Here is a 13,850-nt window from a genome sequence, read left to right as displayed (position 1 = left end):
ATTTATCAAATATCCACACGCTGTCAGAGCGCAAAAATCCTGAGTTGAAAACAAAAGCAAAACCACAATAACAACAACTGACTGTCGAGCTTGATTAGCATAAATGACAGCTGCAGATACCCTGTAAATGAAATAAGTAGAATGAATTTATTCGCACATTAAAATCAACTTAATGCATTGCTGCTGCTAATCGTAACTGTTCATTGCTCGTTTACTTAATTTTTATACAGGGTATTTGCCGCTTGTTAGGGCCTTGTTTGTGAGCCTTGTTTTCTGTGCCCGGTTGTTTGCATTGTGTTTGCCTTGGCCAAACATGAAGCCGCACAATTAATTTGCGGCTTCTTTCCAAAAATTCTCTGCATTGTTCACTTTTTTTTCCTGTTGCTCTGAATTATAAATAAATCTGTGCATTGTTCTCGATGGAATTGCAATTCCCAATGACGTCACACAACAACGCCCACACACACACTCGCACGAATTTCATATTGCCTACTTATTGGCATGTGTGAGAGACGCTTGGACTTCAGCCTTGGACTTGCGACTCGTAATTGATTAAAAGGCAGCGCAGCACAGCACAGCAGGCAGGCAGGCAGCTGGCTAATTAGCAGACTAAACTTTCTGCCTAATTAATATTGTCATTAGAGTGCGCACAGAGAATGCGAAATGTGTGGAGATTGTGTTGATAATCAAATTGATATATGTGCAGCAGTTCGGAATTTGGGAAAGAAGCTGCAAGCTTTTGCTTTTGAGAGAGATCAATTAAATATTCAATTAAATGCTTAGATTTTCCATACATTAAATTACGGGGCATTAATCTTCATTTTCTTCGGTTTCATTTCGGGGCGGCTTAAATGTGCTGAACCTTACTCAAAGTTGCAAATTTGTTTATGTTTATGCTATAATTCTTGCCAGCGGCTGTTGTTGCCGGTACTACTGACTGCTGTCAGCTCATAAATTTCTAGAGACAGCGAGAAAGTAAAGGAGAGTGAGAGGGAGAGAAAGAGTGCGAGGGAGACAACATTGTGCCAGTTAATACAAAGACATTTGTCGCCATAATTTGACAAGCACATAAATTCATTAAAATATTCTGCAGAGCACTTTGGTCCAAGCTGTTGCCTCATCCTTTTTCCCTCTACTCTTCCGCCTTCTCTATCCCTCTCTCGCTCTCTTTCTGTCTCTTTTGGCTGCCCTCTAGACTCGTAGACATCATGAACTTGATGCATGAAAACATTTTCTCTTGGCTTTCAAAATTATTTCATTACTTCATCACTCGCATCGCCCTGTCAAACAACAAACAAAACGAAATACGCGAGAGATATATATAAATATAAATATAAATGTATGTATTTGTTTAATGTTTTTATTTATTTCTAAATATTTTCGCAAACACGTCAACTCAGGTCTTCTCTCTCTCATTCACTGCCGCATCTTTTCGCACTAGCCTTTGCCTTTTTTCTGTGTTGGCTTTTGGCCAACGGAATTTGTATCTGTTTCAAATAGTTTGCAACACCTGCCACGCCCCCCTTTTAGGCCCATGTTCTTTCGGTGTATTTAAACGCGCTTTTGATATTTATTTACGTGTGATTAGCAAAATTAGTTAACGCTGTGCATTTCTGCATTTCATTTGATTTTCATTTAGTTTTTCCCACACACATTTGCTGTTGCTTATTTATGAATTTGTTAGTGTTGCAGTTGTTTGGGTTTTATGTACTTAATTTGGCAATTAATTGCCACCATGAATATTCGTTCACCGATCTCCGATGCGAAATCAAGATATTTTCATCTGCTTAGACCATAAATAACTTTGTGGAAAATGCGCAGATTTTCAATTTTCCACCCACAACTCTTCAGCAGCTTCCCCGCAGCTGTCTGTCAAGTGTAACATTGATTTTTTTTTAATGACTGAAAAGTATTTAAGCACTTGTTAGGAATTTCCTCTTAATTGTTTTTCAGGCATGTGGAAAATGATATCGTGCCGATTGCCCGTCCATTTCACTTTTGGTTGTTTTCTTAGTCCGACACTTCTCTGCCTCTTCTTCTGGGACAGGAAACTTCATTTGTTATGCTTGATTAAAATAGTCGGAAAATGGGTTAGCAAGCAATTTCCGGTCTTTGACTTTTGGCTTGACTTGCTGAAGTGGAAATGATATAGCTCTTTCTATACTATATATATTTCAATGAAATAAACTGTCTGTCTGTCTGACAATTATCTCTTTGCTCAATTTCACATTTCGTGTGCAGCACTCTCACTTTTTCCCGAGTGCCATTCAGCATTCTTTTGTATGCGTTCTTACATAATTCCAGGCTTAAATGCTGCGCAAATGGAGATAAGTTTTTGCTCTTACAAGTAGCACTAGTCAACGTGGGTTTTGAAGCAAGGAAAATTAATAGGAATAATTGAAAGCAAATAAGTATGTTATAGTTGAGTGTACTCGATTGTGAGATATCAACCACCCAGTTTCAATTAAAGCAAAACTGTGTGTAGACCAAATTAATATACCGAAAAAATACCAAAATTTACCGAAGACTTTGATATCGATATTCTATTATGTTCAACACTTTCAATATAAGCAAAACATAGCTGTATTATTTTAAAAATATACCAAATGAATATACCTACAAATACCAATATACCGCCTATATTTGCTCAATAAAAGCAAAACTATAGAATTATTTAATAAATATACCGAATTCAACTACCGAAAAAGAACTCAAATATACCGAAAACTATATTTGGTATATCAATACTCCTCTACAAGTTAATTTCGGTGGGAATGAAAGAAAATATCTAAAATAAAATGCCGTTTTCCACTTACTGAAATTAATGTTTTTGTATTCATGATTATTAATTAATAATTTTGTATACATAATGTAATGCCCAAGGAATTGTAACATGTTATTGGGCGCAATTTGTTGTCTAGTGTAGTTAAGCACTGCTGCTTTTATACTCAAATAAACTGGCACTTAATTGTTTGCCATTTCTCATTATTAACGAGGTCGCCCCACTTACACAAGGACAACAACAACAATAACAACAACGAGATAAAGAACAACAGCAGTTTGTATTCATTCAGTTTTCAACTGTCCGTTGGGCATTTTTTCTGGCCACGACTGTCCAAATGTGGCCGGGGCCACACACTGTTTGGTGGCTCTGCAGAGACCCGAATGCTTAACCCTTAAACAACAATTAAAAATATTACACTTGACCAACCGAGTGCAAACGAGGGAAGCAGCAGCAGCCGGGGAATGTAAAATGGACAAGAGACAAAAGACGAACAACTGCGAGTGTGTGTGTGTGTGTATGTGAATATGTGGATGAGTGTGTTTGAGTGTTTTGCGGCCACTCAAGTGGCATAGATGAGGCTCTGCTCTCAGCTCTCGGCCAGGCAATTTTCAATGGTGCCAGCTGCTGCTGGTGCTGCTGCTCGTGTGGTCAGGAGAAACCGAGGAAACCGAGCAAACCACCAAAGCAGCCACCATAACAATTAATGTAAAAGCTCATCAAGTATACGCAGTGGGGCCCACATGCTACTGTCGGTCTACGTCTTTGGTTCCGTCTCTGTCTCTGTCTCGGTCTGTCTGTCTAGTTTGTTTGGCACATGCTCGTAAATTAGTTGCTTTCGGTTGTTATACAGCTTATGCTCTTTACTCATCCATTGAAAACTTTTCACTCACTTCTTTCTTCTCTCTTTCTCTTTATTTGCAGAACCAAGAAAAGACAAGACTGATGCACAACAACACGGTGGCAATGGCACATTATCAACACCGAACATTGAGCAACCGACATGCCAGGGTTCCATGCTGCCGCCACCCGGTGGCGGTGGCATCGGAGCTGGTGGCATGCACCAACAGCAGCAGCAACAACACAACAACCAGTCCGATTCCAATAACAAACAGGAGCGGCCCAATACTCTCGGCGGCAGCAACAAGCTGTCGCGGCGAGGAGTCAACATTTGCTATCACAACGAGCATTGTAAGTAGACGCCCAACCGATTTGATTGTTGTGTAGAACACAAAATGCTAGATAGAGTAGTTTACAAACAGACCCCGAAACAGGGAAAGGAAACCAGTCGATAATAAACAATTAAAATCGATAGTATTTGTTTTTGAGTGTCATAATTACTATCGTTCAATTAACCAATTTGATTTGATTAGCTGAAATTTTACTTATTATAAATTAAAAAACAAAATGAAATTAACTTGCAAAAATGAAAGTTGACTTAATGAAGAAAAACCATCGATAATAACTCCAATTAATTGGGTTGCTTAAATTTGCCTTTAAAATACAATAATCATATATGAATGGAGGAATCAATTTAACAAAGTTGAGAATTAACTTGGAAAAGTCAAACCAATATTGTCAGTTAAAGTAAATTAAATTTTCTCATCCACTATGTGCAAATCAAATTAATATGGTTATTTAAATAAACTCTTGCAATAGTAATAAACAGTATTGAATGCTTACATTTTCTTTTAAAATGCTTGTCAAATGCAATAGTAAATGTAAATGTAAATCGATAGTATGTGATCGATAGTAAATTGATATCATACTTTTAGACTACTAAAATAATGCATAACTCACTTCATATACATCGCAAACTTTGGAATTAATATAAAATTAGTAAAGCAGTCAGAATTGTGCTCAAATAAATTAATCGCAATGTTATTAGTATTTCGATAGTACATTTCCGATAGTATTCGTCGCTTACATTTGATTTTAGTAATCGCAAAACTTAAACAAGCTGCGTAGTTACTTTTTTGGCTTACATCGATTCATTAAGCTGGTTTCCTTTGCCCCGTTACGATCCCAACAACACACTCACACAGCATACACATTATACCACATCCACTCACACACACACACACAACATACACACATGCTTGCACACACCTCACACACACATTTGATTCATATGCTAGCAAAAGAAACTCATATATTCACTCACTATTTGTGTTGCCTCTCTCTTCTCTCCCTTTCTCTCTCTCTCTTTGTGTAATGTTTGCCCCTCGATTGTGTACTGTAAACCCGAATTGTTTTTAGATGGCGGCGACGATGGCAAAATGGTGGGTGGACCACCGGGTAGCACACCACCGCCATACGCCGGTGGCAAACTGCCGCCGGGCGTGATGCTCAGCGAGCTGCCAGAGCCACCGATACCCGTATCGGAGATTGGACCCATCCCACCGCCGCCAATGTTCTCCACGCCGAGCCCCACGCTCATCGCTGGACGACCGCACGGGCCAGGCGCCATGAACGATCAGGACTACCAGCAGGACTACGATTATGATGGTAAAGATGAAAGAAACTAGAAACACACACACACACCCCGAAAGGCTAGCTTCAGATCATTACAAATGCGCACTTCATAAAACTATGCTAGTGCCCCCTTTGTCCCACAATTAAAGCTATATTTTCGAATGCTGTATTTGCTATATAATTTGATGTTTACCTAAAAGAGTACACTTTGCTTCACAGATCATGATCCCGACCAGGACGAGCTCGACTCGGATGATGAGTATGCGCCGTATGGCGGCGTCGCTGGCAACCATGTGCGTGTGATGGACACACAGCGTGTCGAGGAAATTCCAGCCAAAGAGCCAAAACCAAATGCAGTTCCTCTCAAATCGGCACTGAAGAAGAAGGGACCCGCCAACTCCGCCTCCACGCCCGTCACGCCCACACAGGAGCATCAGCAGCAACAGCACAGCAATGCCACCGCCGCAGCAATTTCCAATAGCAACGGTGGCATCGGTTCCATGGCCGCCGCTGCCGCAGCGGCTGCCCAACAATCGGCCAGCCAGCGTCCGTTGGTGGTGCGTCAGGATGCGACGGGCAACAACTATTCGCTGAAGTAAGTATATGATGCCGCTCCCCCCACACATCTCGTTACTTTGCGTAGAGACCCCCAAAAAACCTGAATTTTGTTTGTAGTTTGAAATTGTTCTTTTTACTTAACTCTTTCTCTCTCTCTCTTCCTTTTTCTCTATAATCATCACATTTGTGCTGCAACAAATTGATAACGTTCCCCCCTCGTACCCGACCCTGACCCACCCCGCCCCGCAACTCTTGTTTGCGTTTATGAAATTTGTTAAATAATATTTATCGATAACAACTCTTTTAATTGATCCTCATTTTTGTTTCTGTTCTTTGTTTTTTGTGTGTGCGTGGTCAACACGTTCTTCTACCACCTCCCCCTCTCGCTCTCTCTATCTGTCTGTCTCTATCTACAACAACAACTACTACAACAACCTACAAAATACCTCTACTATTACAACAATCAATCAATCAATCAATCAATCAATACAATCAATCAACCAAATACAACCCGAAACGTACCTCGAAATCAGGCCTATACTACGACCACGGATTAGAATATGGTAAACATTTTTTAGCTAATTTATTTGTTATGTGGAACGTATGCCAAAACGCTTTTAGTGTATATCCTCCCCCCACCACCACCCCGCTCTGTAACCCCCTCACTCACTCACTCATTCACTCCCTGACTTTATCTCCAACTCTTTCTTTGTTGTCAAAATTATCTCATTTCACTTCGAGCTTAAACATAATATTTTAAAAAATAATAAGCAAAAAATTTAATTTTTTAAATTGCATATAAAAAATATTAAAACAATTTAAATATAAAATTGGCTCAAAACTTGAACAGAAATTTCTAAAAATATTTCAGGCATTTAAAAATATCTTAAAGCCTTTACTGCATAATAAAATACTTTTGTCGAGAACATTGTCAAAGTGCTTGAAGTGAAACAAATTCCAGAAATTACGCACTTCCCTCCCCCTTGCAGCTCGCCATCAAGCTCCTTCCCATGCACCTTAAAAATCATATTTTTGGTTATGTGCTTTGATTAAACTTTCAACACTGCCCACTTCACCCAAGACAAAAGACGCAGCAGCAACAGCAGCAGCAGAGGAAGCAGACACAACAACCTGACAACACTCTCACTGCAACCCCTCGCACACACCCGCACAACACACACACACACACTTTTATATTTATTTGTTGTTTTGCTTTAGTATTAAATTACTAACTTTTTGGTTGTGTTTGCTGTTAAGTTTCATTTTCTCATATGCCGCTGCCGACTTTCCTTTATTTCCTCCTTCTCTTCCTCAACCAACTCTCCTTCAACACTTGCCCCTCAATGTCGTATATATATGTATTTCTGGATGTGTATGTGTATGTGCGTGTGCCATAAAAGTTTTCGTTTTGTTGTTATTTGCTCTCTTTTTTTGGCCCGTTGCATGTGTTTCATTTGAAAACAAGATTTCATTTCAAATTACGCGCGCTCACTTTCCAAGGAATCTTGTTGAGCAACACGAACGAAGAAGATATTACAAAGCATCATCATCATTTTAATTTAATATTGTATGTGACACGCTGCATGTCAAATCAATAACAAAAAACACACTACGGTTTAAGAGGAAAACAGTTCTGACAAGTGATTCTCATTATAATAAGCCGAAAGAATGAAACTGAAAAACCTTAAGGAAAAAAATGATGACAGTTGACATGTTCCACAAGTTGATTCCTGTAGCCAGCGATGCGGCATAATCGAAACTCAATTGGAGGCAACCGCACATGCGAGTCCCCCTCAACCTCTGAACCTCTTTAGCCACGCCCAAATAGCTCAGCTTCCTCCTTTTCTTTACTTTTTTTTAACTCGCAGTGAGACAGAGTATGCAAAGCGTCTGCAGCAAAGCGTGAAAATGAACCAACTGAACGGGAAATGCAAAATTGTTACATATTTATCATAAATTGTGCAAGAAGCAAATGGACACTTTTTCCATAGTGATAAACGAAGGAAAGGGCAGCAAGGATAAGCTGGCTTTGTAGTGCATTTGGAAGAGAAAGACTTTAGATAGGGAAAGAAAATATATGGATAAAAAATATATAGTAAAATAACATTTAGAAAATTTAACGCAGTTTAATATTTCAAAATCCAAATTTCTGACTCTTCCAACTCAACTAAATTCTATAAATAAAGTTCAGACTTAAAAACTTTGAAATTTCTTGGAATAATAACTTCCTTCAACTTTATGTTTATACCGTCGGCAAGTTAATTGCTTTAATACATTTTAGATTTCTCAGAAAATGTAATTTTGTTTTAAGATTGCGATTTAATTGTATTATAAACTAACGTTTAATTGCCAGTGAAGAGCACAAAGTACACGAAGTACTTATTTTAATTTGAAAGCAATCTGACGAGGCGCAGCAGGAAAAGCAATGAAAACTAAACAAGAGAAGCACTTGAGAGAAGCTCAATTTCAGTAATTTGCTGTTTGCTGGCGTTTGATTAAGAGAGATTTCTGCAAACGGTTGCTCGAGTTGCAAAGCATTTTTATAAATTAAATGCAATTTAAGATAAAAAGAGAGAGAACGTAGAATGTAGAAAAATGAAATGAAATTTAATTAAAAAAAAAGGAAAGAAAGAAGCAGCCACTTTAAACGACTTTTCCGTATAATCTCAACTGGCCAATAGATTGCGTACTTTATTTATTTGCAAGTAATTGTAATTTTGTATGAAAAGGGAAAGGAAAGAAGGAGAGGGTATAGAGCAGGCGTAGGTGACTTGCATAATTCGTTTTGAACTCGTTTTGCATGGTAATGTGGCAGCCATAGACAACGCTCCGATGCGATGCGATACGAGTATGTGTGTGTGTGTGTGTGTGTGTATACTCTTAATGCGAAAGTGTTGCGGATGCGCCTGACAGGATATAGCATTCTGGGTGGGCTTTTCAGCCACAGCAACAGCAACAGTGACAGCTTTAAGTACAAAGCCAACTCTCTCTCTTCTCTGTTCTGTGTGTGGTAAATGTATGCGAATGAGTTGCCAGATGTGCTCTGCACACGTGTCGTTAAAAAAAAGAAAGAAAGCAAGCAGCTAAAAGAAAACAACAAATTGCCGCAACAGCAGCAGCAAAAACGAGAGACTAAAAGCCAGGCAAAAGGATTTTGGTAGCAACAAAAAACTTTAAGGACATGTGCCTCAGAGTTATGCAGGAAGATGAATAAATTAAACCAACTGCATGCATATGTGTGGGTGTGTGTGTGGAGTATGTAAATCTGGGCAGATTGCCCTTGCGAGATTGCCGAGTGCAAATCAAAGTGTCGTAGTATGTTTGTTATTATGCATGCTCCCTCCTTTACTTCTTATTATTTATTTCTTTTGGTGTATGTGAAACGTGAGCAAGCTAATGATTAGTATGATTAGAGTTGTACTTTAACTGATTTATAGTTATTTACTAATGCATATGTTGTTCACCCCATTTCCCACAGCAGGCAGCAAATGTTCAATATTCAATTGCCATGCACCGTCGAGAACAAGGAGAACACGAGGCCGTTTGTGATACGCGAGAGCAGCAGCGATAGCGATGAGAGTGATGGTCACATTGTCTATCGCGACGATGATAACGATAACACACGATTGGCGAAACTGGCGCGCAAGGAATCGCTGTCATTGAAACTGCAACTGCGGCCGGACAAACAGGATCTGATCAATCGCAACATTTTGCATCAGGTCAACGACAATGAGCTCAAGGAGTCCAAGGAGGCGATTGGAGCGCGCCTAATCCGACGGCTATCGATGCGACCCACCGCCGAGGAGTTGGTGGAGCGTAACATACTGAAAAGTAAATAAATTTATATATTATATATGTATAACAAATTGTATATTAATGGTTTTATTTTCAATTGCTTAGCTCAATCACCCGCCGAGGAGAAGAAACAAAAGGAGGAGAAGAAGTCGTATCTGTTGCGCAAGCTCAGTTTTCGGCCCACCGTCGAGGAGCTCAAGGAGAAGAAGATCATACGCTTCAACGATTACATTGAGGTGACGCAGGCGCATGATTACGATCGGCGGGCGGACAAGCCATGGACAAGACTGACGCCAAAGGATAAGGCCGCCATACGCAAGGAGCTGAATGAGTTCAAGTCCTCCGAAATGGCAGTCCACGAGGGCAGTCGCCATCTGACGAGGTACGCTCACAAATTTTCAGCAATTAAACATTCTCTGTGTGTCCTTGGTTAAAGCCAAACTCATTCCACCAATTCTAAATATCAATGCCAGTAACAAAATCGAGAAAATCGACAAAATTGCCAAATGCCCAATGAAGTGTCACGTGCACAGTTCAGTCACAGTCGCAGTCGCTGTTTTAGCCATCGCCATCACTCTTGCCACTTCAATTCGGCAGCTGTTCTCTAGTCCAGTTGACCACTTGTGCACATTGTTCATGCTATATGTGTGTGTGTGTGTGTGTGTGTATGTGGCCACAAAGGACTTTCTGTGGTAACTGCGTTTTGTCGTATTTTCTATTCTTTTTATTTCTTTCGACATTTCTATTTTCCATTTCCCCAACTGCACTTTTTACTGCTGCTATGCCAGGGACAGCAGCCAACTTTTTTCCTCTTTTTTTTGTAATGGCTTTTGGATTTTGTGGCAAGGCATTCAAGTTGTACTTAAAGCCCCACGCGGAATGCCTCGCAAAGCATTTGCGCTTTAACTAACTGATTGCAGAGCAACTTGAACTGGCGGCGGGCTTACAAATTAGACAAGCAGACAGAAAGCAAGAGAGATAGTCACAAATAAGCTGGACAAATATTTGCCAGACAGCTCTAAAATTCAGTTTCAACTTTAAAGTAACTTAAAAAGTTATCAGAGTGTGAGCTCTAATCAGAAATGAAATCCAACAAACTCCCAGAGCGAGAAAGAGTGTCGCACTTTGACGCTTTAACTTTTTGCCCTGAAACAAAAACGGAAACTGAAACTGAAACTGAACTCTGGAAACTAATCTCAACTTTTGTAATTTTTTGTCGTTGTTCTTTTGCAGATTCCATAGGCCATGACGATTGCAATGGCAGCAACTTTCCAACAAATTACAACAGCAACCCAAACAACAATTGTATTTTGTGCAGCATCAAATTGTCAACAAATATCTAAAAGCAAAACATTAAGAAAACAAAACAAACAAAAAAAAAAAATCACAAAAAAAATACAAAAAAAATATATATATAAAAAATAAATCTAAAATGAGAGATGAACACACAATAAATAAAAAAAAAAGAGAAACGTAATGCAAATAACATTTTTAAATGGCAACAAATAGTTAAAACAAGAAGAGGAACAAAAGTAGAAAGGAAAGAAGAAGAAAGGAAATGCCGCGATGAAAACATCTTTTAAGATTTCTGTTAATTGCGAATTCCGCTCGGTTTTCTAATTTTAAGTTATATATTTTCTGTACGTATATTTGTGTTTCTATTTCTATTTTCTTTTTGTTAATTGTATGTAAATAAATCACGTTTTTTTTTTGGAAACCCAACTTGAACGCAAATCAAAATATCAATTCTCGTCTTGTGTAGATGTGTTATAAGTCGATTTGTTAAACTCTTCAGTCAAGGCAATTATGTATTATATATATATATAACAAAAGGAAGAAAAAACACAAAACAAACAAAAGAAAAACCAACAACAACAAAATTATATACACAACACACACACATTTTGATAAATAAATAAAGTGAGAAAATTAATATAAATAAATTAAACACTTATTCAAGTCAAAAAGGCAAATTGATTGCATTGAGGAATTCTTAAGGTTTAAGCATAAATTTACTTTTACTGTTGCTTTCCATAAATTTTATAGATTTGAATTAAGTCAACTACAAAATAAACAAAACAAAAAACCGAAAATATTATTATAAATTATACAAAAACAAATATGAGAACAGTTCTAAAGCAAATATTATTATATTTTAAATTTATGATTATTGTAAAAAGCCTAAACGTAAACAACACATTAATAATAGAACGTAAAAAAACAACAACAACAAAACAAAATACGGAAAAATAAATTAAAATTTTTTGAAAGACATTTGAGCAAAAATTGCCACCATCTCTTATTATTTATTCTATTTTTTAATTTGGTTTATTAATTTTTTCTTAAATTTACATGTACATACATATCGCCCAAAATGCATAAAACTTGAAAACTTATCGCGATAAATAGGTAAAACCCAGCAAAAGACAGCAAAGTAAAAAAGATGCTCAAATAAAATAAAAAAAAAAAAAAAAAAATCATTTATAGAAAACAGAAAGCAGACAAAAACGGAATGATTGATAAAGTTCTAATAAATAAACGGCAACAAAATATCAGGAATCACAAACTGAAGTTGGACCCAGTATGATGTTTTTTAGAGAAACACAGTAACTTAACACGTAAGATTTTAGAGACAGATGGAACCAAAAACGAAAATAAAGAAACCCGCATCATCAACCCAAAAGATGAATATCTATTTTGTAAAACAAGTTGCAAATAGTTACGAAACGAAATAAATATGAATATGGAAACTGAAACTTTTACTCCAAATGCAAATTCAAATAGTTATGAATAATCAAGCAAAACAAAAAAGTAATAAATAAATAAAAATTCCTAATTGTAAATTTTGAAAAAAAAGAAAAACAAAATTGAAATTGCAAATTGCAGAAAATGCAAATTAAAAATGCTCGCGCGTGCTCGTGAATATTTAAAATTTAAAGTAAAAATAAAAATAAAGTAACGTAACGTAAAGTAAAATTAAATTAAATTGAATAAAGTAAACAGTTTCAAAACGACATTTAGTAATATACAACAAAAGAAAATCATATGAATTGAATGAATGAAATATAGCGAACTTAGTTTAAAGATAAATTGGCGCTTCCTTTGCAAGTTTCATATTTCTAATGCAAAAAATCACAGACACAACAATTTAACGTAAACAACCAAATAGACTAAAAAGTAAAGTAAAATAAAATGAGAAAAATATACTTGTTTCAGGGCAGACATAGGAGTTTGGCTCGGATGAATAAAGCTTTTGCTTGATTTTCGCTGAAAGAGTTATCGGATCTGTTCAGTCAGCTGCCAGTCTTTATATCTGAATCTATTGTATGTATTGTATGTATAACTGAATTGGTAACACTCTGTCTCTGTCTCTGTCTCACTCTCTCTCTGTCTTTTGCTTCAAAGCGTTGCATTGTCAGAGTTAAGCAATATAAATTGCAAGTATAAATATATATATATATATACATCTTATCTATACAATATATATATAACTATATATATATTATATGTATACAACTATTTATATGAGAAGACGCAGTTGGAACAGCTGAAGCTATTATACATAACACTATCAATATGGGATAGCATAATTTACACTTTTTCTATGAATCGATTTATAGTGTACAATACAAAAAAATAAAAACACCACTAAAACAACAACATCAACAACAACTACTGTATAACAAACAATATTTAACAGAAAGCAACAAAAAAAGGAAGCATAACGCTGGTTTCGAGCTCCCGCGTTGATTGATTGATTGAGATTGATTGATTGCATACCTATGCGAAGAATACGAAAATAAACAAAAATAAAATAAAACATTAGTTACGAGTTTAGTTCAATGCAACTTTGTGTACAGCATTTCACACAGTCTTTTCTATATCTGATTTCGATTTACCCCAATTTGCAGTTGCCGTTCGTTGCATTAACGCAAACTTAAATGAAGAACAACAACAATTGTAATGTAACAATAAAAATGAAGTATAAAAAGAACACCAGAAAAAAAAACTACATATAAAAAGATTTTGAAAAACATCAACAAAAGTAGCCAGAAGAAGGTATCCGCAATTGAGCATTGTAAGCATTTTCTGAGTGGCCCACTAAAAAAAATTTGTAAGAGGCCAAAAAAACAAAAAAAAAAAGTATAAAAGATACGGCAAAACCCGAAAATAGTTGTGAAGATTTGCAAAACGACACGTTAAGTAAAATTAGCAAAATAAGCTTAGAAGAGAAAAATAA

General features: G+C 36.9%; 1 protein-coding gene across 14 annotated transcripts in view; it reads left to right on the top strand.

The window, feature by feature from the left end:
- LOC117570920 (phosphatase and actin regulator 4) overlaps nucleotides 1-13,781 on the top strand; it is a 138,160-nt gene extending 124,379 nt beyond the window's left edge. For 6 of the 14 annotated variants that reach the window (XM_034252843.2, XM_034252840.2, XM_034252847.2 and 3 more), the window contains 6 exons: nucleotides 3,707-3,973; nucleotides 5,042-5,290; nucleotides 5,477-5,852; nucleotides 9,294-9,646; nucleotides 9,716-9,992; nucleotides 10,844-13,781. In XM_034252843.2, coding sequence (XP_034108734.1) covers nucleotides 3,707-3,973; nucleotides 5,042-5,290; nucleotides 5,477-5,852; nucleotides 9,294-9,646; nucleotides 9,716-9,992; nucleotides 10,844-10,859 — 1,538 coding nt within the window. In that variant the 3' untranslated portion in view covers nucleotides 10,860-13,781. Of the gene's footprint in view, nucleotides 1-3,706; nucleotides 3,974-5,041; nucleotides 5,291-5,476; nucleotides 5,853-6,348; nucleotides 6,379-9,293; nucleotides 9,647-9,715; nucleotides 9,993-10,843 lie in introns of all 14 variants that reach the window. The other 8 variants (XM_034252842.2, XM_034252837.2, XM_034252835.2 and 5 more) reach the window with 4 other exon arrangements.
- The last annotated feature ends 69 nt before the right edge of the window (nucleotides 13,782-13,850 follow it).

The sequence above is a fragment of the Drosophila albomicans genome, chromosome 3, assembly GCF_009650485.2.
Source record: "Drosophila albomicans strain 15112-1751.03 chromosome 3, ASM965048v2, whole genome shotgun sequence".
Lineage (NCBI taxonomy): Eukaryota > Metazoa > Arthropoda > Insecta > Diptera > Drosophilidae > Drosophila > Drosophila albomicans.
The sequence above is the reverse complement of the archived record's forward strand: the minus strand, read 5'-3'. Positions and strand labels throughout refer to the sequence as shown.